At 26.3% G+C, this 25,996-nt stretch overlaps 2 protein-coding genes across 3 annotated transcripts in view; one reads left to right on the top strand and one right to left on the bottom strand.

The window, feature by feature from the left end:
• Positions 1-20,056, top strand: LOC117183128 (transmembrane 9 superfamily member 4). 2 transcript variants are annotated; one of them, XM_033376321.1, is made up of 10 exons: positions 1-176; positions 598-845; positions 3,984-4,130; positions 4,202-4,357; positions 9,001-9,281; positions 13,128-13,346; positions 13,429-13,586; positions 13,795-14,054; positions 18,294-18,477; positions 19,190-20,056. In XM_033376321.1, exons 1-10 carry the CDS (start codon positions 174-176, stop codon positions 19,427-19,429), a joined length of 1,896 nt encoding a protein of 631 aa, XP_033232212.1. In that variant the 5' UTR covers positions 1-173; the 3' UTR covers positions 19,430-20,056. The 2 variants fall into 2 exon arrangements, with proteins under 2 accessions (XP_033232212.1, XP_033232210.1); XM_033376319.1 differs by having other exon boundaries at positions 1-845.
• The window catches only part of LOC117183131 (metallophosphoesterase 1-like), a 50,973-nt gene that overhangs the window by 15,006 nt on the left and 9,971 nt on the right, over positions 1-25,996 (bottom strand). The window contains exon 7 of the mRNA XM_033376328.1: positions 23,290-23,430. Within this exon, the coding sequence (XP_033232219.1) occupies positions 23,290-23,430 (141 nt within the window). The remainder of the gene's footprint in view (positions 1-23,289; positions 23,431-25,996) is intronic.

Genomic DNA, 25,996 nt, shown 5'->3' with positions numbered 1-25,996 from the left:
CTATCTTCAGTTGATAGCCTCGGATGTGTATGGAATGTGTGCGGTATGGAATACGAATGTGTAAATTCTATTTTGACGTGATTGCCGATACGAAAAAGTAGAGAGTGAAAACATTTTATTGGATAAGTTCAAGAGTCGGCGTGGCGCGCCTTTAGCCAAAATAACGTCATAGAATGGTGAGAATTGTTATATCAATAGTTCCGTTTTGCAAAACCGATTACTTGGCAGCTAACTCTATGATCAGAGTTTAATCAGTGTTCACGTCTCTGCTATCTCTCAAAATTTAATACATTCTTCTCGATAAACTCCGATCAGAGAATTCCCTAATTTCTTTAAGATTGGTGTTCGAACTTCTAGTATTTTTTAACGGTGATTAGTTTACAAAAAAAAAAAATTTCTACCAACATCGAAGAGAATTGCGGACGTGTGCTGTGTACACAGTGTTAACGTGTTAACAATAGTTTTGAGTTTTATCTGAACCCTCGTCAGAAGTGAAATTTTGTATGATTCACGGCGATAATTGAATCAAGTGCTTGGCCTTAAATACTTAGGGAATCTTCGAGAAATCTATGACCTTATGATATTGTTACAATGCAGGAAATATTAATATGGAACATCATATTTGCAATATTATCCCTTCTGCTGGAAGCAGATGGGTTTTATGTGCCTGGTGTTGCCCCTGTCGAATTCAAGAAGGGACAGAAAATTGAAGTCAAAGCTGTCAAGATGACAAGCACGCACACACAGTTGCCCTACGAATATTATTCACTCCCTTTCTGTTTGCCAAAGAATGGGACTTTTATATACAAGTCTGAAAATTTGGGAGAGGTGCTTAGGGGTGACAGGTAATTTTTAATGTATATATCTTCAACTTATTCTGCATTTAAATTACATTTACGGGGTGTCTACTCTTCCTGGAAAACCTGAAAAACCTTGAAATGTCAGGGATTTTTTTTTCATAAGTCAGCGAATTTTTTCTTAAATTGCTATATAAAGTTGAATGATAATAATTATTTGCTTTGTAAAAGTAGCTTCATATTACTGTATTTAACTATTTTGTTGATAATTCTTTGTTTTTAACATTAATTCTTTTAACTGAACATTTAACCATTGTATTTTTGGTGTAAAATTGATCGTTTTTAATTGAAAATTGATGTATTTTGTCGAAAATTAGTTCTTTTTTAATAAAAATTAAGTTTCTTGCTTCAATATTCATCCATTTACTTGAAAATTTAAGTTCCTTTGCAATTCTATCTCCCTTTTGACTGAAAATCTTAGTTGAAAATTCAACTCATGTTGAAAACTCATTTTATTTTAATTTTAATTTTCCATTGTTTTTTAAATTGATTTTTTTATTTCGAAATGCAACTATTTGACTGAAAAATTCTATTTTTAAATTAAAAACTCATCTATTTTATCGAAAAATCGTCCCTTTTGGTAGAACATTAACCTTCTTTGAAAATTCAAATTTTTTATTAAAATAAAAATTACTTGATTGAAAATTAAACTCATTTGTTAAAAACTCATCTCTTTGGTTCAAAATTCAAATATTCTAGCTGAAGATCTATAATTTTAGTGAAAAAAATACATTTTTTCAATTGCAAATTTAACTATTCATTTTTTTGTTGAAAATTGATCTTTTCTCGTTGAAAATTTAACTAACTCGTTGAAAATTCACGTATTTTGCTGAAAACGCGTATTTTTTGTTGGAAAATTAATTTTTTTTCTTTTAAAAGAAATCTTTTCGTTGAAAATTCAAGTATTCCAGTTAAATATTCATCATTTTAGTTCAGAATTGATAACATCGGTTGAATTTTTTTTATGGAAAAATAAACTTTGTAACAAAAAATTGAAGTATTCCGTTTTTTTTTTAAATTTATCTTTTTTAGTTCAAAATTCATTTGTTTGATTGAAAATTTATCTTTCTTTGTTACAAATTCAAGTATTTCGTTGAAAATTTGGCGAAAAATCTTTTTATTCAGTAGAAAATTAATTTTCTTGCTTGAAAAGGAATTTTTCACCTAAAAATTCATCTTTTTGTTTATAATTCAGCTATTCCAGTTAAAGATTCATCATTTTATTGGAAAATTCATAATTTTTGTTGAATTTTTTGTAGAAAATTAATTTTAAGAAGTTTTAAATCTGAGTATTCCATATTTGGGTTAAAACTGGAATTGGGGGGGGGGTAATTTTTGCGTTAAAAATCCATGTATTTTGTTGAAAATCGTATTCTTTACTAGAAAATTTATCTTCTTGTTGGAAAATTCAAATATTCCATTTAAATATTCGTTACTAAGTTGAAAATTTATCTTTTTCATTAAAAATAATTTTTTTTTACTTCATCTTTTTGGTTGAAAATTCGTAATTTTTGTTCAAAAATATACTATTCTAGTTGAAGATTTATCATTTTAACTGAAAGTGTAACTATTCCAATTAAATGTAAAAGAATTTTAAGTGAAAATTCATTTTTTTAGTTGAAAATTTAATCATTCTAGTCAAAGATTTATAAGTTTAGTTAAAAAAAAAATTCTGTTTAAAATTCAACTATTCCATTTGAAGATCAATTGTAATAAAATTTTGGTGAAAAATTAATTTTATCAACTAAAAAATTTACTTTTACATTTTTTGTTGTTCAAAATTGATATTTTTATTTCAAAATGCAACTATTTGGCTAAAAAATTATATTTTTACTTTAAAAACTCAAATATATCGTTAAAAATTCTTTTTGGTTCATGATTAAAATATTTCAGTTGAAGATCTATAGTTTTAGTGAAAAGAATACATTCTTTTTAATGTAAAATTTAACTATTCATTTTTTGGTTGAAAACTGATCTTTTCTCATCGAAAATTCAAATATCTCGTTGAAAATTCACGTATTATATTGAAACCTTGTATTTTTATTGGAAATTTAATATTTTTGTTTTAAAGTTCACCAATTCAATTATTTGGTTAGAAATTCATCTTTTTTCGTTACTAATTCAAATATTTCGTTGAAAAATAGTGTAATTTGTTGAAAAATCCTCTTATTTAGTAAAAAATTAATTTACTTGCTTGAAAATTAATGTTTGGTCTAAAAATTCATTTTTTTTTTAATAATTCAGTTATTAATCATTTTTGTTGATTTTTGTGTAGAAAATTAATTTTAAAAAGTTTTAAATATGAGTATTCCATATTTGGTTTTAAACTGATATTGGGGGAGGGGGGGAGGTAACTATTGCGTTGAAAATCCACATACTTTGTTGAAATTCGTATTTTTTGCTGAAAAATGTATCTTCTTGTTTGAAGATTCAAATATTCCAGTTAAATATTCGTCGCTAAGTTGAAAATTTATCTTTTTCGTTAAAAATAAAAATATTTTTTTGAAAAATTCATCTTTTGGGTTTAAAATTAATTTATTTCAGTTAAAGATTAATAATTTTACATTAGTATTTATCACTTTGGTCGAAATTATTCTTTTGTCATAAAAAATAAATTTTTTAACTGAAAATATAAGTATTTCCTGTTTGGCTAAAAAACTGATCTTTTTTAGCTCAACATTCAACTATTTCGTTGAAAATGAAACTTTTTTAGTTGAGAATTCAAGTATTTAGTTGAAAATCGTCTTTTTGGATAAAAAATTAATCTTTTTGTTTGAAAATTCAACTATTTGGTAAAAATTCATATATCTTGTTGAAAATGTAATATTTTTACATGAAAAATTAGGAATTTGAAGCAGTTTTAATTAAATTTAACATAGTGTTATTAATTATTATCCAATTAATAGATGGGACTAATATTATTATTATTATTATTTATAATAAACTTGGCAACTCGTGTATATGTACCGAGTCAAAAGTTAAAAAAAAAGTGAAATATTTTAATTACTCCCTACTATGAAAAATTATACCGGGAAAAACTGGTATCTGTAGGGAATTTTTTTCCAGGATTTTAGTAGACACCCTGTTTTATATGAAAGGTCAAACTTGAAATTCTCAACTTTACAGGATTGTAAATACACCTTACGAAGTGGCGATGGGGGAAAATGTACCTTGTCGACTTCTTTGTCACAGTCAAGGGGAACCAATGACTTGGAACGAAGAGAACTCACAACGAGTCATTGAACGCGTACAGCACGAATACTCAGTACATCTGTAATTAAATCCAACTTATGATAAAATATCAAAATTTGTCGAGACTATAATAATAAATTAAATCCTTTCAGATTAATTGACAATTTGCCAGCAGCAACGAAAAAGATCCACAAAGAGACGGGCAACTTAATAGTTTATCATGGATATCGATTAGGAGGCATTGCAAACAATCAAGTTTACATCAACAATTATCTTGAACTAAAGCTGAGTTATCACAAACATGGAGAGTTAGTACCAGTTTTAATTACTAATTAACAAAAAAAATTATTCCAGCAATAAACTAGGGGTTAGCTACTTCGATTTTTGGTGTACACTAGATTAGAATATTACAGAATTGCAAGAGATTACACAAGATTACATAAGATTACATAGAATTATAGTAATTACATGGGATTTGAAATAATTATAAGTGATAACACGAGATTAAACGGGAGTAAAATTGAAAAACTTAATTTAAAAAATGTGTACTTACAAAAACTGGAAGATTTAATCTCGGAATTAATGCAGAAATATAATTGATATTTATTTTTTTTTTCAAGTTTGTTGTCGTGCCAAAAATTAGGATTATAGAAAAAAATTGTTTATTATTTTAAGAATTGAAGTGATATAAGTCATTTATTATGAAAGAAAAAACAGAATTTTTACTAGCAAATTTTAAAACTTACGAAAAATAATTATTTTAACAATATTTGGTGTAAATGAATCTTCTCGCACCGTCGCTGCTTACCAATTTTTTATAAATGGTTGAATTTGAATTAATTATGACTTTTTTCCGGAAACACATTTCCTACAACTCTACTATTTCGAAGTTTGCAAGAAACTCAATAATCTTCAAATATAGTTATTTGTTTAAAAAGTTTTTTCTTTGTAAAAAAGTCTTTAAACTATTTCGTCATAGACAAATTTATTTTTTAATCGGAAAGAGTCGAGTTTTAGTTAATGTTATCTACCAAAAATAAGCTATCTTATATTATAATTCAAACATTTTTCAAAAATTGTTGAGCAGTAATTAAAAAAGTACATTTTTAAAATAAATGTTGCATATTTTAAAATATTTGTTATGTTTCTAAAATTTAAATATCTTAAAAAACTGAATATCATTACTTAAGGAAAGGTTTTTGAAATAAGTAAAAAAAATTTAAAGGTTTAAAAAATATACTTAATGAATTTATGCGCAAAAATGAGGCATTACTGATTTTCTGTGAACGCGGAAGTGTCAAGGTCCTCAATTTGTTTGAATAAGATGTTTCCTGTTAACAAAAAAATTTATAAAAGTTTATAACCTGTTTAACAAAAATTTGTCAACAATGAAGTATACTTTCAGCTTTTTTTTAAATGATTTTTTTTTGCTTGAAGACACCTCATTTTAATTGAAAATTCGTTTTTTGTTTGACACTAAATTGTACTATTTCAGTACAAACTTGAACTATTTTGTTGGAAATTAATTTTTCTAAACTGAATATGTACTTATTCAAGCTAGTTGAATATTTCATAATTTTATTTAAAAATTCATCTCTTTGGCAGAACATTAATTTTCGTAACCAAAAATAAACCAATTAAATGTTTTTTTTTTTGAAAATTATCTTTTTTAGTTAAAAATTAATCATCTTGGTTGAAAATTAATCGTTTTGATTGAAAATTAAATTATTCTATTTAAAGGTTCATTACTTTAGTTAAAAATTCATCTTTTTGGTTTCAAATTTAACTATTCCAGTCAAAGATTCATAATTTTAGTTGGAAATTCATCATCTATTTTATTGGAAAATTCTTATTTTTTGGTAGAAAACTAATGTTTTCGTAAAAAATTAATCATTTTGGTTTAAAAATACAGTATTATATTTTAAGATTCACCATTTTAGTTGATAATTTATCATTTTGATTGAAAATGTAATTTTTTTAAAATTATTTTCTTTTTAAACTGAAATTGTAATTATTCCGAATAAATATACAATCTTTTTAGTAGAAAATTCATTTTTTTAAATTTATTCATTCTAGTTAAACATTCATCATTTTAGTTGAAAAGTAAATTTTTTTGTTTTATAAAATGTTCCAATTGAAAATTAATGATTTAGGTTGGAAATTCATTAGTTTGTTTGAAATTTAATTTTCCTAACTAAAAATGTTACTTTTTCATATATGTTTAAAAATTGTTCATTTTAGTTCAAAATCTAACTATCTGGTTGAAGATTTATTTTTTGTTGTTAAAAATTCAACTTTTTCGTTGAAATATCATATTATTTGTTGAAAAATCGTCTTTTTTGGTAAAAAATTCATCTTTTTTTTAAATTAATTTTTTGAATAAAAATGCATCTTTTTTGTTTCAAATTCTGCTATTCTAGTTGAAAATTAATAATTTTTTCGTGCAAAAAATTAGAAATTTATAAAAAAAACTCTTTATGATGTAAAAAATTGAAATGACATCATCAGTCATGTATTATGAAAGAAAAAAACATAATTTTGTATGAACAAATTTTAAATCTACTAAAAATAATTATTTTAGTAATATTTGTTGTAATTGAATTTTTTTTACCATCGCTCCTTAGCAATTTTTTCAAAATGTTTGAATTTCAATAAATCATGAAAGAAAGTCAGCAATATTAAAATATAGTCCTTTGTCTAAAAAAGTTTTTTTTTGTAAAAAATTGTGTAACGATTTCAGCCTAGAAAAATTTATTTTAAAATTGAAAACAGTAGATTTGTAGAGAATGTTACTTGTCAAAAACAAGCAATGATTTATTATAATAATTCAAGTATTTTTCAAAAATTGGTATTAAGCATTGGTATTATTTGAGTTTTTTTATCATATAGGAACTATTCCTCTCAGAGATCTATTTTTTGTCATGACATTTACGTTAAGTTCTACTTACTTGACAAAAAATCAAATTTAAATTATATTTTTTTATTTTTAGAAAAGTAAAAATTGCTAGTTGTATATTTTTAAATATTATTTTTACTTGCAAAATTTAAATATCTTCAAAAAATGAATCTCATTGCTTAAGGAAAGGTTTTTGAAATAAGTAAGAAAAATTTTAATGTTTTAAAAAATGTACTTTTTGAATTTATGCGGGAAAATGAGGCATTGCTGATTATCTGTGAACCCGGAAGTGTGTAATTGATAAAAATTCTAAAGTTGTTTCAATAAGATCTTTCCCAAACCTTTTAAAAAAAAATTTCTCAGCAATGAAGTATACTTTCAGCTTTTGTTAAAAATTAATTTTTTTGCTTGGAGACATATTATTTTAACTGAATATTTGTTTTCTTTGACTGAAAATTCAAATATTCCAGTAAAACTGAAAGTGTAACTACTCCAATTAAATATACAAGCATTTTAGTTGAAAATTCATTTTTTTTTACATTTATTCATTCTAGTTAAAGTTTCATCAGTTTAGTTGAAAATTCATTTTCTTGTTTAAAATTCGACTTTTCAAGTTGTAGATTAATAATTTAGGTTGGAAATTCATTAGTTTGGTTGAAAATTAATTTTCTTAACTAAAGATTTTACTTTTCCATTTTTGTTTAAAAATTGATAATTTTTCGTTAAAAATTTAACTATTTATTTGAAAATTAATTTTTTCAACTTAAAAATTCCACAATTTTATTGAAAAATCATGTGATTGGTCGAAAAACCTTATTTTTTAGTAGAAAACTAACATCTTTTTTGAAAATGTATTTTTTGCTCAAAACAACATTTTTTGTTTATAATTTAGGTATTCCAGTTGAAGATTCATCAGTTTTTCATGCAAAAAATTAGGAATTTATAATTTTTCCAGGAACACATTTAAAGGGCACACTTCCGTAAACTTACATAAAGAGCATACTGGGTGTTAGGCACCCGAAGTATTCAAACCTGTGCTGTGCCGACGGTATTAGATAGTTTTTTTGCAAGAAAATCAATTAATGATGTTTAATCTATCTAGTTTAAGAAGAAGAAGGTTTCACAACAGTTTTTGAAATTTAAAGTAGTTAAAAAAAAATCTTTTTTGGAAAAAAATGAAAAATGACTTCTTTTACTCTAAAATTCATAACTTTTAAGTTTTTGATATTTTTACTTAAAATTTTATTTGAATATTTCCGAAATACGTCGCTTCAAAAATAAAATTAGTCTTATAGTGTTCATTCAAAAGAAGGTATTTATTCTAAAAAATAAAATCTTCAATTCAATGAAAAATGAAACACCGCACTTTGCGTGATTAAACGCTTTTATTGATCTTAAACTGCGTATAAAAATGATAAAAATCAAAATTATGTGAAAATGACATAGAAAAATAGGTTTTCATGTAACTTGTTAATCTGACGCCATATTTTCCATTTTCTTGAATTTGGTACGTTTTGTTAAAGCGCAAATAAGTCGCTGGGTGATTTGCACCCAGTATGCCCTTTATGGGTTAATAAAAATTTCTTCGTAAAATTTAAATATATCATTAAAAACTGAGTATAATTTTTTTGAATGGTTTAATAAATAGTATACTTTTTGATTTTTTTTGTTGAAATCCATGCAACTATCCCATTAATTCTGTAATTAAACATTGAAGAAAGATAAAGGCAAATGAATAAATCCAATAATAATTTAGCGAAATAGGTATAAGGGATATAAAGCCTATAAAGGTACCATCATAAACTAATTTATATTGATAATTATTAGGTTTTTAAAAAGTTAAGAACATTTTTTATATAAAAAAAATTATAATACAAGAGATTACACAAAATTACGTGGGATTTCACAAGATTATAGGGATTATAAAATATTCCCAGGGATTTCACTAGAATAAATAAGATCACATAGCAGACTTTACACCAGCTTACAACAATGGTTGACCCCTCTGCAATAAACTAAATTTTCTGATACTAATTCTTTATTCCGCTTTTTCAGGAACCAATTTAGAGTCGTGGGTTTTGAAGTAGAGGCACATTCAGTTGATTACAATCAGATAGAATTCAAAGACAATACTTGCACAAAACCGATTACTAATCAAATAAGGCCGCAGTACGTCAATCCAAGAGGAACGAGTCTATTATTCTTTTATTCGGTAGAATGGAAAGAATCCGATGTCAGTTGGGCAAGTAGATGGGATATCTACCTGGGCATGAGCGACGTTGAAATTCACTGGTTTTCAATCGTCAACTCGTTAGTCGTCGTATTCTTCCTTTCAGGTACATTTTCTTTCTCGATTTTTTTTTATATTCTAATATAAGATAGCACAGGATTCCTACTCGCCAGTGTTTGACATTTTATCAGTCAAAAGTAGCTGGGTGTCGTCCTGTGTGCTGTTCTAGGTCCGTCGAATTTTTTTATTGAATATCATGTAAATTTTTTAATCAATGCAATAGTCCTGTTATAATTTTTTTTTTTGAAGTTTCAATATGTGGTTGGCTAGAAAACCGATTTATAAAGATAAATGTCCTTTATCATTTTTTCATTCAATCAATGTTTAACATACAAAATAAACAATTACGTTGAAAAGTGAGGAAAAATAACATTGTTCTTATTTTGGTTATAATATTGATTTCACAGAAAAAACCTTCAAAAAAAAGGTGAACTGCTCACAGAGGAGCAGTTTTGTCCAAGAGAATATTTTTTGATAAAAGTGATTGATGTCTACAAAAAATCTAATAATGAATTTAAAAAATACAGAGCCAGAATAGAAAGGTGGTTTTCTTTGTAGAAAGCAATTTTATCAAGAAATTTCTAGAGATAAAAGATACTCCTTTTTGGGTGATAAAGGAAGACTTTACGGTGGCGGGATGCGGCCCCCATAAACAATCCCAAATTTTTTCTGAGCCAAAGGCGTAAACTTGCCGCCCTGGAAAATTATTAAATATAAACATTAGAATAAATTTTCTTAATGAAAGTTGAAGTAGGCCCAAAAATTAGTATCTTTTATCTCTAGAAATTTCTTGGTAAAACTGCTTTCCACAAAGAAAACCACCTTTCTATTCTGGCTCTTTATTTTTTTATTCTTAATCCATATTTTCTTGAAATCGATCACTTTTATCAAAAAATTTTCTCGGGCAAAAATTCTCGTCTGTGAGCAGTCCAACATTTTTTTGCAGCTTTTTTCTGTGAAATCAATATTTGAACCAAAATAAGAAATATTTTGTTTTTCCTCACTTTTCAACGTAATTGAGTATTCTAACATTACGTCATACTCGGTCGGTAACGTCGAAATTTATAAGGCTATACCACTTGATGGACTGCAAAGCATTGATTAGATAGGAGTTTGAATAAAATTAATTTTTGTAGGCGAAAGTAAGTATGAAATCATGATATGGCTTTACTTCTCAGATAGAAAAGCCACTTCTTTAATTATTTTTAGCAATTGGGGAAGTGTGCGATTTAGGAAAGCCATCAAGAAAAAATATAATGTGCCCGTAATTGAGGTTAGGTTGCATTTTTGGGATAGTTGGCGGTCAAAATTTTTGAATTTTTGGTAGTTCGTTAAAGTGTGTTTCTCAAAGATGTCAACACATTATTTTTGCACTTTGAGGAAATAAAAATGATCAGAAAATCCTTAAACTTTTCCGACTGTTTTTTAAATCCCTTCAAATTCTTTGCAATAATTTCAAATCTTTCGAAGTATCTCGAAATTGACTAAAATTAATTTTAATCACGTAAAATTTTAAAAATATTCTTAAATTACTTTATATCTCTTGACAAGCCTTAAAATCTTTAAATTTTCGGAAATAACTTAAAATATTTTCAAATAACTTTTAAATTAATTGCTTAACATTGTTTAAAGTCACTAAAACTTATAGAAATATTTTTTAATCCTTTAAAAATAAACATTAAAATCCCGCCAAGAACCTAGTTATTCCTTAAAATCACTTGAACTCTCAGACATCCTGTAAGATTTCTTGATAATCCTTAAACTTTTCCGAATTTCTTTTAAACCCCTTCATCGTCTTTCAATCATTTAAAATCTTTCGAAGTTTCTCGAAATTGACTTAAATTAATTCAAATCTCTTAAAATCCTTTAAACTTTCTTAAACTCCTTTAAATCTCTTTAAAATCCTTAAAATCTTTGAATTTTTTCAAATTCATTAAAATCTTTTTAAATAAGTTTTCAAAAACTCGCTTGAAATTCTTTACGACCATTAAAACTTTCTTAAAATTTTACAAAATAACTTGTAAATCCTTCAAACTTTTTGAACTATTTTAAAATTATTTTTAAATCCTTTAAAAAGAAACTTGAAGATTCCGCCAAGTCCCTAGTAGTGATTCCTTGAAATCACTTGAATACTTAGAAATCTCGTAAAATTTCTTGAAAATCCTGAAAGTCCTCCTATTTTTTTTTTAACTCACTTCGACTTCTTTGAAATAATTTAAAATATTGTAAAATTGACTAAAATTAATTCAAATCTTTAAAATTCAAAATCCTTTAAATTTTCTTAGGCTCCTTAAAATCTCTTGAAAATCCCTTGAAAATCCCTGAATCAATCAATTTCTTTAAATACCTTGAAATCTCCTAAATTCATTACATCTGTTTTAATAACTTTTAAATAACTCGCTCGACTTTCTTTAAAATCACTAAAACTGTCGTAAAATCTTATAAAATCTCTTGTAAATCTTTAAATCTTTTTGAACTATTTTTGGATTGTTTTTACATCCTTTAAAAAGAAACTTTAAGATTCCGCATTTTTTTGAACTCCATTGAAATTCTTTGACAACATTTTAAAAATGTCAAAATTGACTAAAATTAATTAAAATCTCTTAAAATCCTTAAATTTTTTGTAGACTCCTTTAAATCTCTTGAAAATCCTTAAATTATTGAATTTTTTTTAATCCCTTGAAGTCTCTTAAAATTTATTAAAATCTTTTTAAATAACTTTTTTAAAACTTTTTAAATAGTTTTTAAGTCTTTAAAATCACTAAAACTGTCTTGAAATTTTTTTTAATTTATTGTAAATCTTAAAATGTTTTTGAATTATTTTTAAATCCTTAAAAAAAAAGCATGAAATCCCGTCAAGTCCCTATAGTAATTCCTTAAAATCACTTGAATTTTCAGAAATTCTTTAAGTTTTCTTTTGAAAATCCTTTAACTACTCCGAATTTTTGTGAAATTCCTTCAACTTCTTTAAAATCATTTGCAGTTTTCGAACTTCAGTACAGTTAATTAAAATCCTTTGTGTTTTCCTAAATTCCTTAAAATATTTTTAAAAAATACATCTTTTGAAGTCTCCTCAAATTCATTAAAATCTTTTTGAAGAACTTTTCAGTAACTTGTTTGAAATTCTTTGAAATCACCTAAACTGCCTTAAAATTTGATTAAATCTCTTGCAAATCCTTAAACCTTTTTGGATTCTTAAAAAAATCTTTAAAATTCCTTCAAAGTCGATCAATTTTTCTGCATTCTTTTAAAATCCTTTTAAATTTTTTGAAATCGTTAAAAATCTCTTGAGAAACCCTAAGATCACTTAAAGGCTTTTTTTAAATCCTTTAAAGTCTCTTTGATATAAATTTATTTGATATGAAACTACTTGAAATCACTTATTATCGAAAAATATTATGACATAAGTCGCCGGCAATTGAGGTTATAACCTTAATTACAGCAAATTATATTTTTTCGTGATGGATTGCCTAATAGAACATTTTCCAGATTGCCAACAATAATGAAATAAATGGTTTTTCTTTCCTAAAAGCAAAGGTATATCACGATTTTTTACATAATTCCGTCAAAATTAATTAATTTTAGTCAAACTCCTATTTAAACAATGCTTTGCAGTCCACCAAGTGGTATAGCCTTACAGATTTTGATGTTACTGACCGAATGTGACGTAATATTAGAATACTCAATTTTTTATTTTATATTTTAAAAATTGATTGAATCAAAAAATGATAGAGAACATTTCCCTTCCTACATCGGTTTTCTGGCCGATCATATACTTAAACTTCCAAAAAAATCCAAATTATAACAGGACTATTGAATTAATTTAAAAAAATTAGTATTTTGCTAGACAACTAATATTAACTTTTAAAAATCGTTTTTAATTTTTCAAAAGGTATTCTGACGATGATCATGGTCAGAACTTTGAGAAGGGATATCGCTAGGTATAATTCCGGAGACAGCGATAGCCTCGCTGGCTTGGATGAAACGATAGAAGAAACTGGTTGGAAGCTTGTTCATGGCGATGTTTTCAGACCACCGACCAATCCGCGCCTTTTCGCTGCAGTTATCGGAAGTGGCATTCAGATCTTCTTCATGGCTTTAATCACCATCTGTAAGAATTTTAAGAAAGTAATCTAATGATTTTATAATGAATCGCGAAGTATTATGTATATATTTTTGCACCTTGTTTCCAGTTTTCGCGATGCTCGGAATGCTTTCTCCAGCGAGCAGAGGAGCTTTGGGAACTTGTGCAATTCTTCTTTACGTGTTTTGTGGTCTGGTCGCTGGATATTTCTCAGCAAGATTGTACAAAACGATGCGAGGCAGAGAATGGAAAAGGGCAGCACTTTTGGTAAGGAGTTTAAAGAAAATTAGTGCGAGGTTTTCAAACAGAACTGGCAAGTATAGGTCGCGAGATGTGCATCACTGGCGACGTACATCTTGAGATGTGCATCGCTGGCGATGTATATCTCGAGATGTGCATCGCCGGCGATGCACATCTCGCGACCTTTTCTTGTGACTACGTCAGAAAAATTAAAAATAAATATAATTGTTTTCAGACCGCAACGTTTTATCCTGGAATAGTATTCACGACCTGTTTCTTCCTGAACTTTTTCATTTGGGGAAAGCACAGTTCAGGTGCTGTGCCATTCACAACGATGCTGGCACTGCTTTGCCTCTGGTTTGGCATTTCTTTGCCCCTCGTGTACCTCGGTTACTTTTTTGGATACAGGAAACAGCCTTTCACGCATCCGGTTAGAACGAATCAAATTCCTAGACAGGTCCCAGATCAGTTGTGGTACATGAATCCGATATTATGGTAAGATTTCCAAAAATTTTACCAATTTTATCGAATATTTTTTTAACTTATCCTCTGATTGGCTCAAATAACATGGCTATCATCTCAAGTACAGAAATGTATACGGGAAAATAGTCCCCAAGGTTAATATATAGAAAAATTGGATTAAATTGTTATAAATTCATCTATTGTTCTTATCCATGTCAAATCATGTAGGTTCTACAATTGAAGTCGCAGAATCTCTTGAGCTGTTTTTTTTTTTCTGAAAAAGTTAGGTGAAACGTATTTTTCCAATTTGCGTAAAACAATGTCTACAAAGTTATGCGTATTTAAATTTTGTTTAGCCCGCATACAACTGTCTTCTATTAGTAAAAACCTTTCAAGAATATTGGAAAAAACAAAATAGGTGGGGCTTTTCAGAACATATATATTTTTTTTAATTTGAAGAAACATAATAGTTTTCAATTTTTTTCGTAAACGATGCAACATATCGCAAAAGAATAAGAGCTATTTTAATATGACTTTTTCAGACGTGCAGACTTTTATCTTAAAATCTTTTCTTATCTGCCGCTTGCTAGAAAAATGAGAAAATTCGATTCTTCGACAAATTTATCTTCATCTTTTATTGATATAAAAAATTTCAACTTTTTTTTTTTTGAAAATAGTTCCAAGTTAGAAATCATTCTGGATGATAATTGAGAATTCAAATAGAAAATATTAGTATTTGAAAAAGAATGTAGTTAAAATTAAACGGAATAGAAAATTAAAATGACTCATCTTTGCAAAAAGTTAAATTTACAAAAAAATGTAAACCTAGAAATTATGCCAAACTGAAAAACCCTGAATGAATAAAATTCTTTTAACTCAAGTAACTCAAGTTCATCATTTATTGAACTATATACTTGCCGAATTTGTAAATAATGTTAGTTAATGAGTGTAAAATCTTGGAAAGAAATATTTTAGACATGGATCAATTTATTTTAAAATAATAGACGTAGAAATTCCTGCAATGTAAAAACACTTCAAAATTAAATTGATCGTGTCTGGAGTAAATTTATTCATTATATGAATTAATTAATTTGAAATAATTTAATTGAAATTAGTGAAGTAGGAATTAAATTTTAAAGATTTTCTTTTGTTTTTGCAATTATGTAATTCAAAACAGAGTTTAATTAGTTTCTTTTTATGCGATTTTTCTGGAATGGAAAGGATCAGCTTAAGATTTAGATTTTTTTGTAAATTAGATTTGAAAAAATTGAGACGTCTGAAAAATCCTGAAAAATTAATTAATTAAAATTTTTTCTTATGTGTCATTGTTTCCGAGAAAAAGTAGAAAGTTCTATTCTAAGAAAAAAATTGCTTCTGGCCACAAAAGTTATTTACCCAATAGAAAACTTACAAGATATCTTCCTTATCAAAGCATAAATTAAAAAAAAATTGACTACTTCAAGGACAGGTTTAAAAAAAAAAAAAAAAACTTAAATTTATCAGGAAAACCGCCGTCATTTTGTTGATTGTTATGAAGGTTTAAAGATAAAGATTCGGGCTTAAAAAACACAAAGCAAAAAATTCAAATACGCGCAACTTCTTAGATTGTTTGTTGCAAATTGGATAAGTATGTATCGTATAATTTCCTTTAAAAAACAGCATACTTTTTTTGAAATATTTGAAATGGATTTGGTTTCAATTTTCTGCAATTTCTTTACAATGATGTTGTCTTGAAGTTTTGTATGCTGTATAATTAAAAAAAAAGAATTATTCTAAGAATTAATTTCATTTTGCAAATTCAGAAGTGGTGGGGCTTAGGTGGGGCAATGGACAATCCCTCCACTAGAAATCGACAAGGGAGGGGTAAAGTATTGATTGCCCCCCCCCCCCTGACATCGAATGATTAAATTCATCGTATCTTCGGAACTGGAAATCCTTCAATTTTTTCTTGATTTTTTCAATCTTTGAAAAATATCTAGAATCTTTGTGAAATAATAGAAGTCTTTCAGAAATCTTTGCGAAACTTTGGAAATCTTTGCGAAATATTTGGTAATATTTGTGAAATTATTTTAATATTTTTTAAATATGTGGGGATTCATTGAAATCTGTCTTTGTAATTTATCTGAAATCTTTGTGAAATAATAGAAATCTTTCTGAGATCAGTTCATGTCATAATTGAAATATTTTTGCTATGTTTGGTTTTTTGTAAAATTATTGGAATCTTTCGGAAATCAATTAAATATTCGTGCTATCTTTGAAGTTTATCTGAAAAGTTTGCAAACAATTTGAAATTTTTGTTTAATCTTTTTAATCTCTGTGAAATCTTTGTGAAATAATAAAAGTCTTATTAAAATAATAGAAGTATTTGTGAAATATTTTTTATCTATTTGAAATCTTTGCAAAATATTTGAAATAATCGGTAATATTTGTGAATTTACTTAAATCTTTGTGAAATTCTTGAAATCTTACAAGTTTTCGATGTAATCTTTTGGGAATCATTGAAATCTTTTAAGTCTTTATAAAATAATAGAATCCTTTGAAATCATTATGAAATCTTTGGGAAATCTGGGTAAAATCTTTTCGAATTCTCTAAAAATCTTTGCACGATATTTTGAATCTTTTTGATATCTTTGAAATAGTTGATAAATCTTCGAAATCTATCTGAAATCTTTGTGAAATAATAGAAGACTTTGTGAAATCTATCTTAATTCCTTGCGAAATATTTGAAAGCTTTGTTAAATCATTAGGAAATCTTTCTTCAATCTTTGAAATCTCTCTGAAATCTTTGTGAAATAATAGAAGTCTTTGTAAAATTTGTGAAAACTATCTTAATCTTTGCGAAATATTTGAAATTATTGAAAAATCTTTGAACTCAATGTGAAATCATTGTGAAATAATTGCGAAATATTTGAAATCTTTGGGAAATCTTAGAAAATTCTCTAAGGATCGTTAAATATTTCAAATCTTTATGAAATCCTTGAAATCTTTGTTTAATCTTTGAAATCTAACTGAAATCTTTGTGAAATAATAAAAGTCTTTCTGAAATCTTCGAAATTTATTTGTAATTTTTGAGACATGTATAAAATCATTGTAAAGTTTTTTAAATCTTTGGTAAATTATTAAAATCTTTGTCAAATCTTCGAAATCTATCTAAATCATTGTGAAATATTTGTAAAATCTGTGCAAATTCTCTAAAAATCTTTGCGAAGTATTTGAAATCTTTGAGAAATTATTAAAATCTTTGTAAAATCTCTGAAAATATTTGCGAAATATTTGAAAGCTTTGTGAAATCATTAGGAAATCTTTGTTCAATCTTTGAAATCTCTGAAATATTTGTGAAATAATAGAAGTCTTTGTAAAATTTGTGAAAACTATCTTAATTTTTGCGAAATATTTAAAATTATTGTAAATTCTTTGAAATAATTGTGAAATAATTAGGAAATTATTAAAACCGTTTTACATTGTTTGACATCTATTTTTAATCTTTGTGAAATCTACCTAAAATCCTTGCGGAATCTTTGAAATCTTTAGGATATCTTCGAAATCTTTGCGAATTCTCTCAAAATCATTGCGAAATATTTGAAATCTTTGGGATGTCATTGAAATCTTTGCAAACTATTTGAAATCTTTGTGAAATCTCTAAAAATCTTTGCAAAATATTTTTAATATTTGTGAAATCAATCAGAAATCTCTGGTTATTCTTTGAAATCTATCTAAATCTTTGTGAAATCTTTCCAATACATCCGAAATCTTTGCGAAATATTAGAAATCTTTTCAATCAATTCGAAATGTTTGCGAATTCTGTGAAATTTTTGGGTAATCATTGAAATCTTTATGGAATCTTTGACATTTTTGTGAAGTCTTTGGCAATATGAATTTTATATCTGTATATATTACTTATTATTTAATTTTCACATAGTATAATATTATTATACTGTGTCCAGATTGTACCATTCAATATTATGTCTATGGCCCTGCCCCCCTCTAGAAAAAAGTTCCGCCTCTTCTGTGCAAATACATAGGATTACATTGTAAAAAAAAAGAAAATCTAAGTTAAAAAAATATATAAATTAGGGTTCTATATCTGAAACTTTCACTCTATATACCTAAGTCACTTATGCGACAAAAAAAACATTCTAATAGATTCGATCAAAATTTAGGACACTATTGACACTATTTTTTGTCTTGGAAGTGAGCCTGAGCCCTGAATTTATGATAGGTCAGTTTAGATCTGTTATTAAATTGAAAAATAAATATCTAATTTGATTTCAGTACACTCATGGCTGGAATCTTGCCATTCGGAGCAGTCTTCATTGAACTATTTTTCATCCTGACTGCTCTCTGGGAGAATCAATTTTATTACCTCTTCGGCTTCTTGTTCCTCGTTTTCTGCATTCTCGTAATTTCCTGTTCTCAGATATCTATAGTCATGGTCTACTTCCAACTTTGCGGAGAGGTACATTATATTTGTGATATTATTTTATAACTATTGGAAATGGTGGTCTACCATTTCGCCACCTGGTGCCGAAAACTGCAACTAGAAAGATTAGATACAATTTTAAAGATGTGTATTTTAATTTTTGCATAAAAGTGTTTTGACGATTGTTTTGTTAATTATAAAGCAATGATTGAAGAATAAAAACAAATCTTCATCAAAAACAAATAGGTTTAAAAAAAAGAAAAAATTATTTCACTATTTCAGGTAAGTTTCAATGCATTGTAAGCTTAAATAAACTTTACGTAATCTATGTAGCGATAAATTGTATCCAAAAATGTACTTCGAGTTCAGTTTTGCTTCAAAATAAGTTAATTAAAGTTTATAATCTTTTGAAAATCACAATAAATAGAACAATAATTGTTGTTTTTTTTTTTTTTAGAAAAATATTTCTGTCCAAAAATGTGTTTTTTCATTGTATGAAATGTAAATTTAATCTAAAACCCTTTGTTTACGATAAAGACTTATTTTTATTACCCAATAAACACTTTCCACACTAAAAAAAATTGTTAAAACACTTTTATGTACAAATTTAAATACATCTTTAAAAGCGTACCTATTCTTTCTAGTTCGGATTTTTGTCACCAGGTAGTGTATCGCAGTTTAACCATTCCCAGTAAAATTACACCTTTATTTCAAATTCAGATTCTAATCAATTTGCCTTTCCTTGCAGGATTACAGGTGGTGGTGGAGAACTTTTGTAGTTAGTGGCGGCTCTGCCGCCTATGTACTAGCGTACTCCGTATTTTACTTTATGACCAAGTTGGAAATCACAGAATTAGTTCCAACCTTGATGTATTTCGGATACACGGCCTTGATGGTCCTCACTTTCTGGCTCTTGACCGGAACAATCGGATTTTTCGCAGCATATGCCTTTATCCGAAAAATATACGCCGCCGTAAAAATAGACTAGTAATTTTCCTGGACTGACACTGCGAGAATTTATTTTACGTGAGTGAATGAATGTGTTCACCAATACGAAAAATAGACGGCGAGACTTTGGAAAATTTCAAGGGGAATCGACGATTTCCTTCATGAAGATTTACATTATGTTTCTTGCTGATTCGAACTTGTCTCTCAATTACGTCTACGACTATTATTTTTGTTCCTGAAATTTCTATGAAATTTCATACAAAGACGATGCGTTTTTAGCTCACTTGCGGTTTACAAAAGTGTACACCAAAAGCGTCATCACAGAAATCTCCAATAATATTAGGATTAAAGGATTTTAATTCAGAAATCAAACGGTGACTTAAATCGAGCTGTTGAGGAAGACTAGAGTGAGTTTCAAGTAATTATCCTACGAGCAGATTTTGTCTAAATATCGGCTTAGAGAGTAAGCAGATTGGGTGCTCGATGCATCTTAATATTCAAAAATAGCTGTACATTGTCCGGAGTATACAGATTACAGTATGGAGATATTTATCGCAACTTTCCTGAGTTTCAAGCATATCAATTTAAGGTTTAATTCGTTTATAATTGAACGCAATTAATTTAGACTGTTATTATTTTCACAATTGGTCAAAGCCGCCTTATAAAATCTACAAGAAATGATATATTTATTTTATATACTTTGCCCTACACTCCTTTTCTATTGATTCCATCCAGATATCAGTTTAATTTGAGCCGAAAAAATATGATGTCGTTGAATGGCAGCAGATAGATTTAAAAAATATATTTTTGGAATAGAGTTTAGAATCTTTCATTTTTTGATCAAGATTGCTATGATACAATAAACTAGTCCGAGATGGTTGGTATTTTAATAAAATTGTAATGAGAATCAGTATAAGAAAAGTATTAATATTAATAAATGTAAAGTTGTTTTGAATTGCTGCTTTCGACACTAATTTTAAGCCTGTCTCCTTATTTTAAGAAGTTGAGCATTAATTTGATATGAAAAGCACTTTTAATGAAACCACTGATTTCTTGGACGTTTCTGATTATCAGCGAATTTGGTGTTTGAAAATGATATTCATTGTGTGCGGCACATTAATTAAATGATATTGAATTAAATAACAATAATTAAATAGAGATCGAATTTGTAATCAATAGCAACATTGATTCGTACAGATCATGGTAAATTAATATTTAATGTTAAGATTGTTAAGAATAGAATGTGTAAATATGTACCTAACTAATTTAAGAGTTTATTTATTTCACTAGATGTCCTTTTTGTTTTCATTACTGCTTTGAACATTTTGTGAAATAAACTATTTAATATTTCATATTCAGTAATTTGTGATATATTATAATATTACTGATGAATCAAAAGTATGAAATAGTTATAGGTTTCAGGAATTTTAAAGAAAAAAGGCAATTGTTTCAATAATAATTTTATACAAAGAAATATGGCACTTGCCAAGTGGTATACTAAGATCTACAATCAGATAATTTTTTATCTAAGAAAATTTGTTAATTTTATAAAGCGCGAGAATATAAAAAGAGGTTTACAAAATCACATATTTGAACTTTTGTCTACTAGATCTACGATTAATATTCTTGCCAATAAAACTAAAATGAGTCAAAATAATACTGATCAGATTTTAGGACTTTTTTTAGTCCTAGTTTTTGAAAGAAATAATGCGGAAGCATAACTTCTAAAGTGAACACATAAAAATAATATCATACGTATAAACATTATTCTTCGTTAGTACCTAATAACTCGTTAGAGACCATATTTAAATGAGGTAACAGCTCAAGAGGGGGGGGGGGGGTCCTTCACTGATGTACGTAATTTTTTCAAATTCGTAAGAAAATTCTCCTGAAGATTATCTTTTTATTTATAAATTTTATTATTTTATTTAAACTTTTTTTCTTTAGAAATACATCTTTTTTAGTTGCACATTCAACTGTTTTGTTAAACTCGTCTTTTTGGGTTAAAAATTCAACTCTTTTCGTTGAAAATTATCCTCTTGTTTAAAATTAATATTTTGTTGCTGACAACTCAATCGAAATCTTTTTTGAAATAAAACTATTTTTCTGAAAATTTGTCTTTTTGATTTAAAAGTTCATCTTTTTTAGTAGAAATATTTCATATTTCTTTAATATAAAATCAACTGTATTTTTTTTAATTATACTATTTCCTAGAAAGTTTACTGTTTGTTTAAAATTCCCAATTTCGTATTGAATAGTTAATTGAAATCTTTTTGGATGAAAATTCAACTCTTATTTTTTTAAGTTTGTCTTTTTCATTTTAAATTCACCTGTTTTAGTAGAATTTTCATACTTTTTGGTTAAATAAAAATTCGAATATTTAGTAGAAAGTTAACCTATTGTTTACAGAAATTAAATCTTTCTTGGATAAAAATGCAATATTTGGTTGAAAATTAAAAAATTTTGTTATAAAGTTATACTTTTTGTTTGAAAACTCTGCTGTTTTATTGAAAATGTAACTATTTCGTAGAAGATCTACGTTTTGTTTAAATTAAATTTTTAGGTGTTGAAAAGTGAATTGAAATCGATTTTTGATAAAAATGCACTTTTTTTAATTGCTTTTTTTATTAAAAATTTATTGGTTTATCGTTGAAAATTCGACTGTCTTGTTTAAAATTGATCTATTTCATAGAAAACTTACTTTTTGTTTAAAATTTATATTTTGGTCTGTTTTAGTACAAATTTCATCTTTCGTGTATAAAAAAGCAACTAAGTTGGCAGAGAATTTAACTGTTTTGATCAAAGTTCATCCTTTTTGTTGGGAAAAGTTCGTATTTTTAGATTGAAAATTCCATTTTTTGCGTAGAAACTTATTTTTTGTTAAAAAATTCCTATTTTGATCGTGAAAAGTCATTTTTTTTACGAAAATTCAAGTTTTTGGTTAAAAATTATTTTTCTTACGTTTTTGTTTGAAAATTTAACTGATTAGAGAAAAAGCCTTTTTTGTTTAAAATTAATTTTTTAACTGAAATTTAACTTTTCCATATTTTTTAAATTGATCTTATTTTAATTCGAAATTCTTATTTTTTATAAAAAAAATCATTTTCTTTGTTTGCTGAAAAGACATATTATTGATTTAAAAACTCCATTTTTGTAGAGAAAATTCGTCTTTTTGCTTGAAGGTTCAACAATGTAGATAAACTTTATTTCTTTCTTGAGTGAAAATACATTATTTGTTAAAAATTCGTCGTTTTGATTTTTAAACTATTTTTGTTGTTTAAATTTCATCTTTTTTATTGAAACATAAATTATGAAACTTTTTGGTCGGGAATTCATATTTTCAAGTAAAAAAATTCAACTATAATATAAAAAATTTAATTATATTGTTGAAAATCCTAGAATTCTGTTAAACACCATATTCTATCAAGCTTTTTTTTTGTTTAAAGTAAATTAATAGATTTGAACATTTTAAATTTGTATCTAAAAAATACTGGTTTAATCCGATTATTAAAAATTCTATATTAAAAGTATTGCAAGATTAAAATGCTGGTATTTGAATATTAATGATCGAGGAAAATGAAAAATCAGTCAAGGAAAAATCAGGGAATTTTGAAAATGAAGTTCTCGGACAATCCTTTACGTAATTTAAGTACGGCTCCTTACATAACATAATTAGTGAAGTTTTAAAAAGTTGTAACGTCTTAGTTTTTGTCTAAGTTTGATTAAAATGTAGAGAACAATGAATATACATCCAACTATATAAATTTGAATAACAGTTGTTTCCACTGGCAAGTAGCATTTTGATGTAGAGTAGTTATTAGGCGTAAATACTCCCTGGAAAAAAAGTTGAATTGATTTTATCATGAAGATAAAATAATCCAAAAATTAATATCAACTCACCAGGAGGAACGAAGGATTATCCTTATTGCGCCAGCTAAAAGAGGAAATTGTTATTTCTAAGATATCTTCTCTGTGTACATTTCTGCATCCGTGATGAGTATGTCCATCTACTATCAACCTCGGATTCAACATATCGAAAAGCTGAAAATCAACAGAAAGCTTATTTCAGATTTTTTATAACAATGACAGGATTCACTTCAGAAAGGGTTGCTACAAAATCAATAAAAAAAAGGGAATGTTGAAAAAAATAGTTAAAATTTCGACGAGTGATCGATGTTTGATTAAAAAGAAATAAATGTCAACGAAAAGTATAATAGTTGATATTTTTACCAGCATACTTTAATTTTCAATTAAAAATAGTTGAATTAAACCGAAAAATACGAAGTTTCAACTACAATAGAATAGTTTACTTTTAAGTTTGAAAAAATAATTTTCAACAAAAAAACAGCAAATATTAAACTAAAAAAATGAATTTTTAACAAAAAATAGAACAATTTTCAACCCAAAAAACGAAATTAAAAAAAATATTAATTAAAAAAATGGAAATCAAATTTTCAGCTGAAATAAATTTTTCACTAAAATGATGAACCTTGGAAGTTTTAACCCAAAAAAAAGAACGTTCTACCAAAAAAATACCAATTTTCAACAGAGTACATGAATTTTAATCCAACAAAAATATATTTTCAACCAAATAAATTTTTAAACAGAAAGATAATCTTTATACACATGAGATTACTTGTTTGCCAAAAAGACGAATTTTCAAACAAATAAAACAAATTTTTAACGAAATAGTTACCTTTTCAACCAATGGATGAATTTTTAACGAAGAAGGTACATTTTCGACCGAACATGGAATATTTCAATTTTAAGTTTAAAAAACTAATAAAAATTGTTTTAAACAATTAGATAAATTTTAAACACAAAAAAGGCTTTTCAACTAAAAAAATGAATGGTTAACCGTGAAATGAATATTTAACTAAAACAGATAAATTTGCAACTGAAGTTAAATTTTCCGTCAAAAAGATAAATTAGGAATAAAAAAATTAGTTTTCAAAAAATATATTTTTTCAACCAAATAAATACATTTTTAAACAGAAAGATAATCTTTCTACATATGTGATTAATTTTTTGCCAAAAAGACGAAATTTCAACAAAATAGTTGAATTTTTACCTAAAAGAGATACATTTTCAACTTAGAATAGGTACATTTTCAGTAAAAATAATTAAACAATTAGTTAATTTTTAAACACAAAAAAGCCTTTTCAACTAGAAAGATGAATGGTCAACCGTAAAATGAATATTTAAGTAAAGCAGATAAATTTTCAACTAAAGTTAAACTTTACGTTAAAAAGATAAATAACAAATAACAAAAATTAATTTTCAACAATCTAGTTCAAATGTTAACCAAAACAATACATTTTTAAACAAATAGATGTTTTAACTTATGAGACTATTTTCTACCAAAAAGACTCATTTTCAACAACAAGGTAGAATTTCCACCTAAAACGGATTTTGAACTTAAAATAGGACAGTTAAATATTCAGTAAAATAATCAAATTAATTAAAAAATACCTTTTCAACTAAATAGATTTTCAAAAAATAGATGAATTTCTAACAAAGAAGATACATTTTCGACCGAAAATTAAATGGTTCAATTTTTAGCATAAAAAACTAATTTTAAACAAAATAGTTACATTTTCAACCGAACAAATGATTTTTCAACGAAGAAGATAAAATTGAAATAATAAAATGAAAATTCAATTCAAGCCAATAAAATAAATTTGTAACAAAAAAGAACAATTTTAAACCAAAAAGAGTGACTTTTTAAATAACTTTATTATAATGCAATACAATAATCAAATTAACACCAGCTTCAATTTATATAGTATCAATAGTGGCATATATTTTGTAAAATAGCAAAAAAATAGTGGTTCATCTAGAATGCTGAAAAAAATCGCATAAGTGACATAAGTCGAATGAAATTTTGAAAAACATCTTTTTTTGGAAACAATATTTAATTATAATAATAGTACTTTTAAATCCCAAGAATTTCTACATATATTACTTACAAATAAAACCTACTTTTTTTGTAAATCTAAATTCTTGCAAAATCGAAAACAGTTGAGATATTTAAAATAGTGTAAATAGTAGCATAAAATTTAAAATATAGTATCAAAAAAGTATCATGGCACTTTTTAAAATATTAAATCGAATAGAGTAATCGATAGAGCTATTCTAGTGAAAACTTTTGAAATTCCTTAAAATTTCTGAAACCCTTAAAAATCACTAGAAATTCCTTGAAATTTCATTTATTTCCTAAAGTACTCTGAAATCCGTTGGAATCCCTTAAAATCCTTTTAATACCATTGATATCCTGCACACCTTTTCAAAAACATTAACAATTTTAAGAAATCCAACGAAATTCTTCGAAACTAATCAAAATCTCGCTGAGTGCAATGGAATATTTTAATATACCACAGAATTCCACAAAAAGCAAACATAATTTTTTCAGAAAACATCATGTGTTCATAAAAGTCATGTTTTCATAAAAAATCATGTTTTAGGTTTTAAAAATATATATAAATGGGTAAATTTTATAACTAAAGTCTTTGTAATCGGTTAAATTTCTCGGAAATCCCTGTAAAACTCCAACTTTTTTAGCCCTTGAAATATATGGACATTCCTTACAACTTAAAAAGTGTATGTA

The sequence above is a fragment of the Belonocnema kinseyi genome, chromosome 2 (genome assembly GCF_010883055.1).
Source record: "Belonocnema kinseyi isolate 2016_QV_RU_SX_M_011 chromosome 2, B_treatae_v1, whole genome shotgun sequence".
Classification (NCBI taxonomy): Eukaryota; Metazoa; Arthropoda; class Insecta; order Hymenoptera; family Cynipidae; genus Belonocnema; species Belonocnema kinseyi.
Note: the sequence above shows the minus strand (reverse complement) of the source record. Positions and strands in the feature narration are given on the sequence as shown.

Bases quoted from the DNA above. Each gene is read 5' to 3' on its own strand.
- LOC117183128 (XM_033376319.1), top strand. From the start codon at position 592: ATGCAGGAAATATTAATATGGAACATCATATTTGCAATATTATCCCTT. The intron at 4,358-9,000 runs GTTAGTACCAGT...CCGCTTTTTCAG, and splicing joins AGTTATCACAAACATGGAGA to GAACCAATTTAGAGTCGTGG. The intron at 18,478-19,189 runs GTACATTATATT...CTTTCCTTGCAG, and splicing joins ACTTCCAACTTTGCGGAGAG to GATTACAGGTGGTGGTGGAG.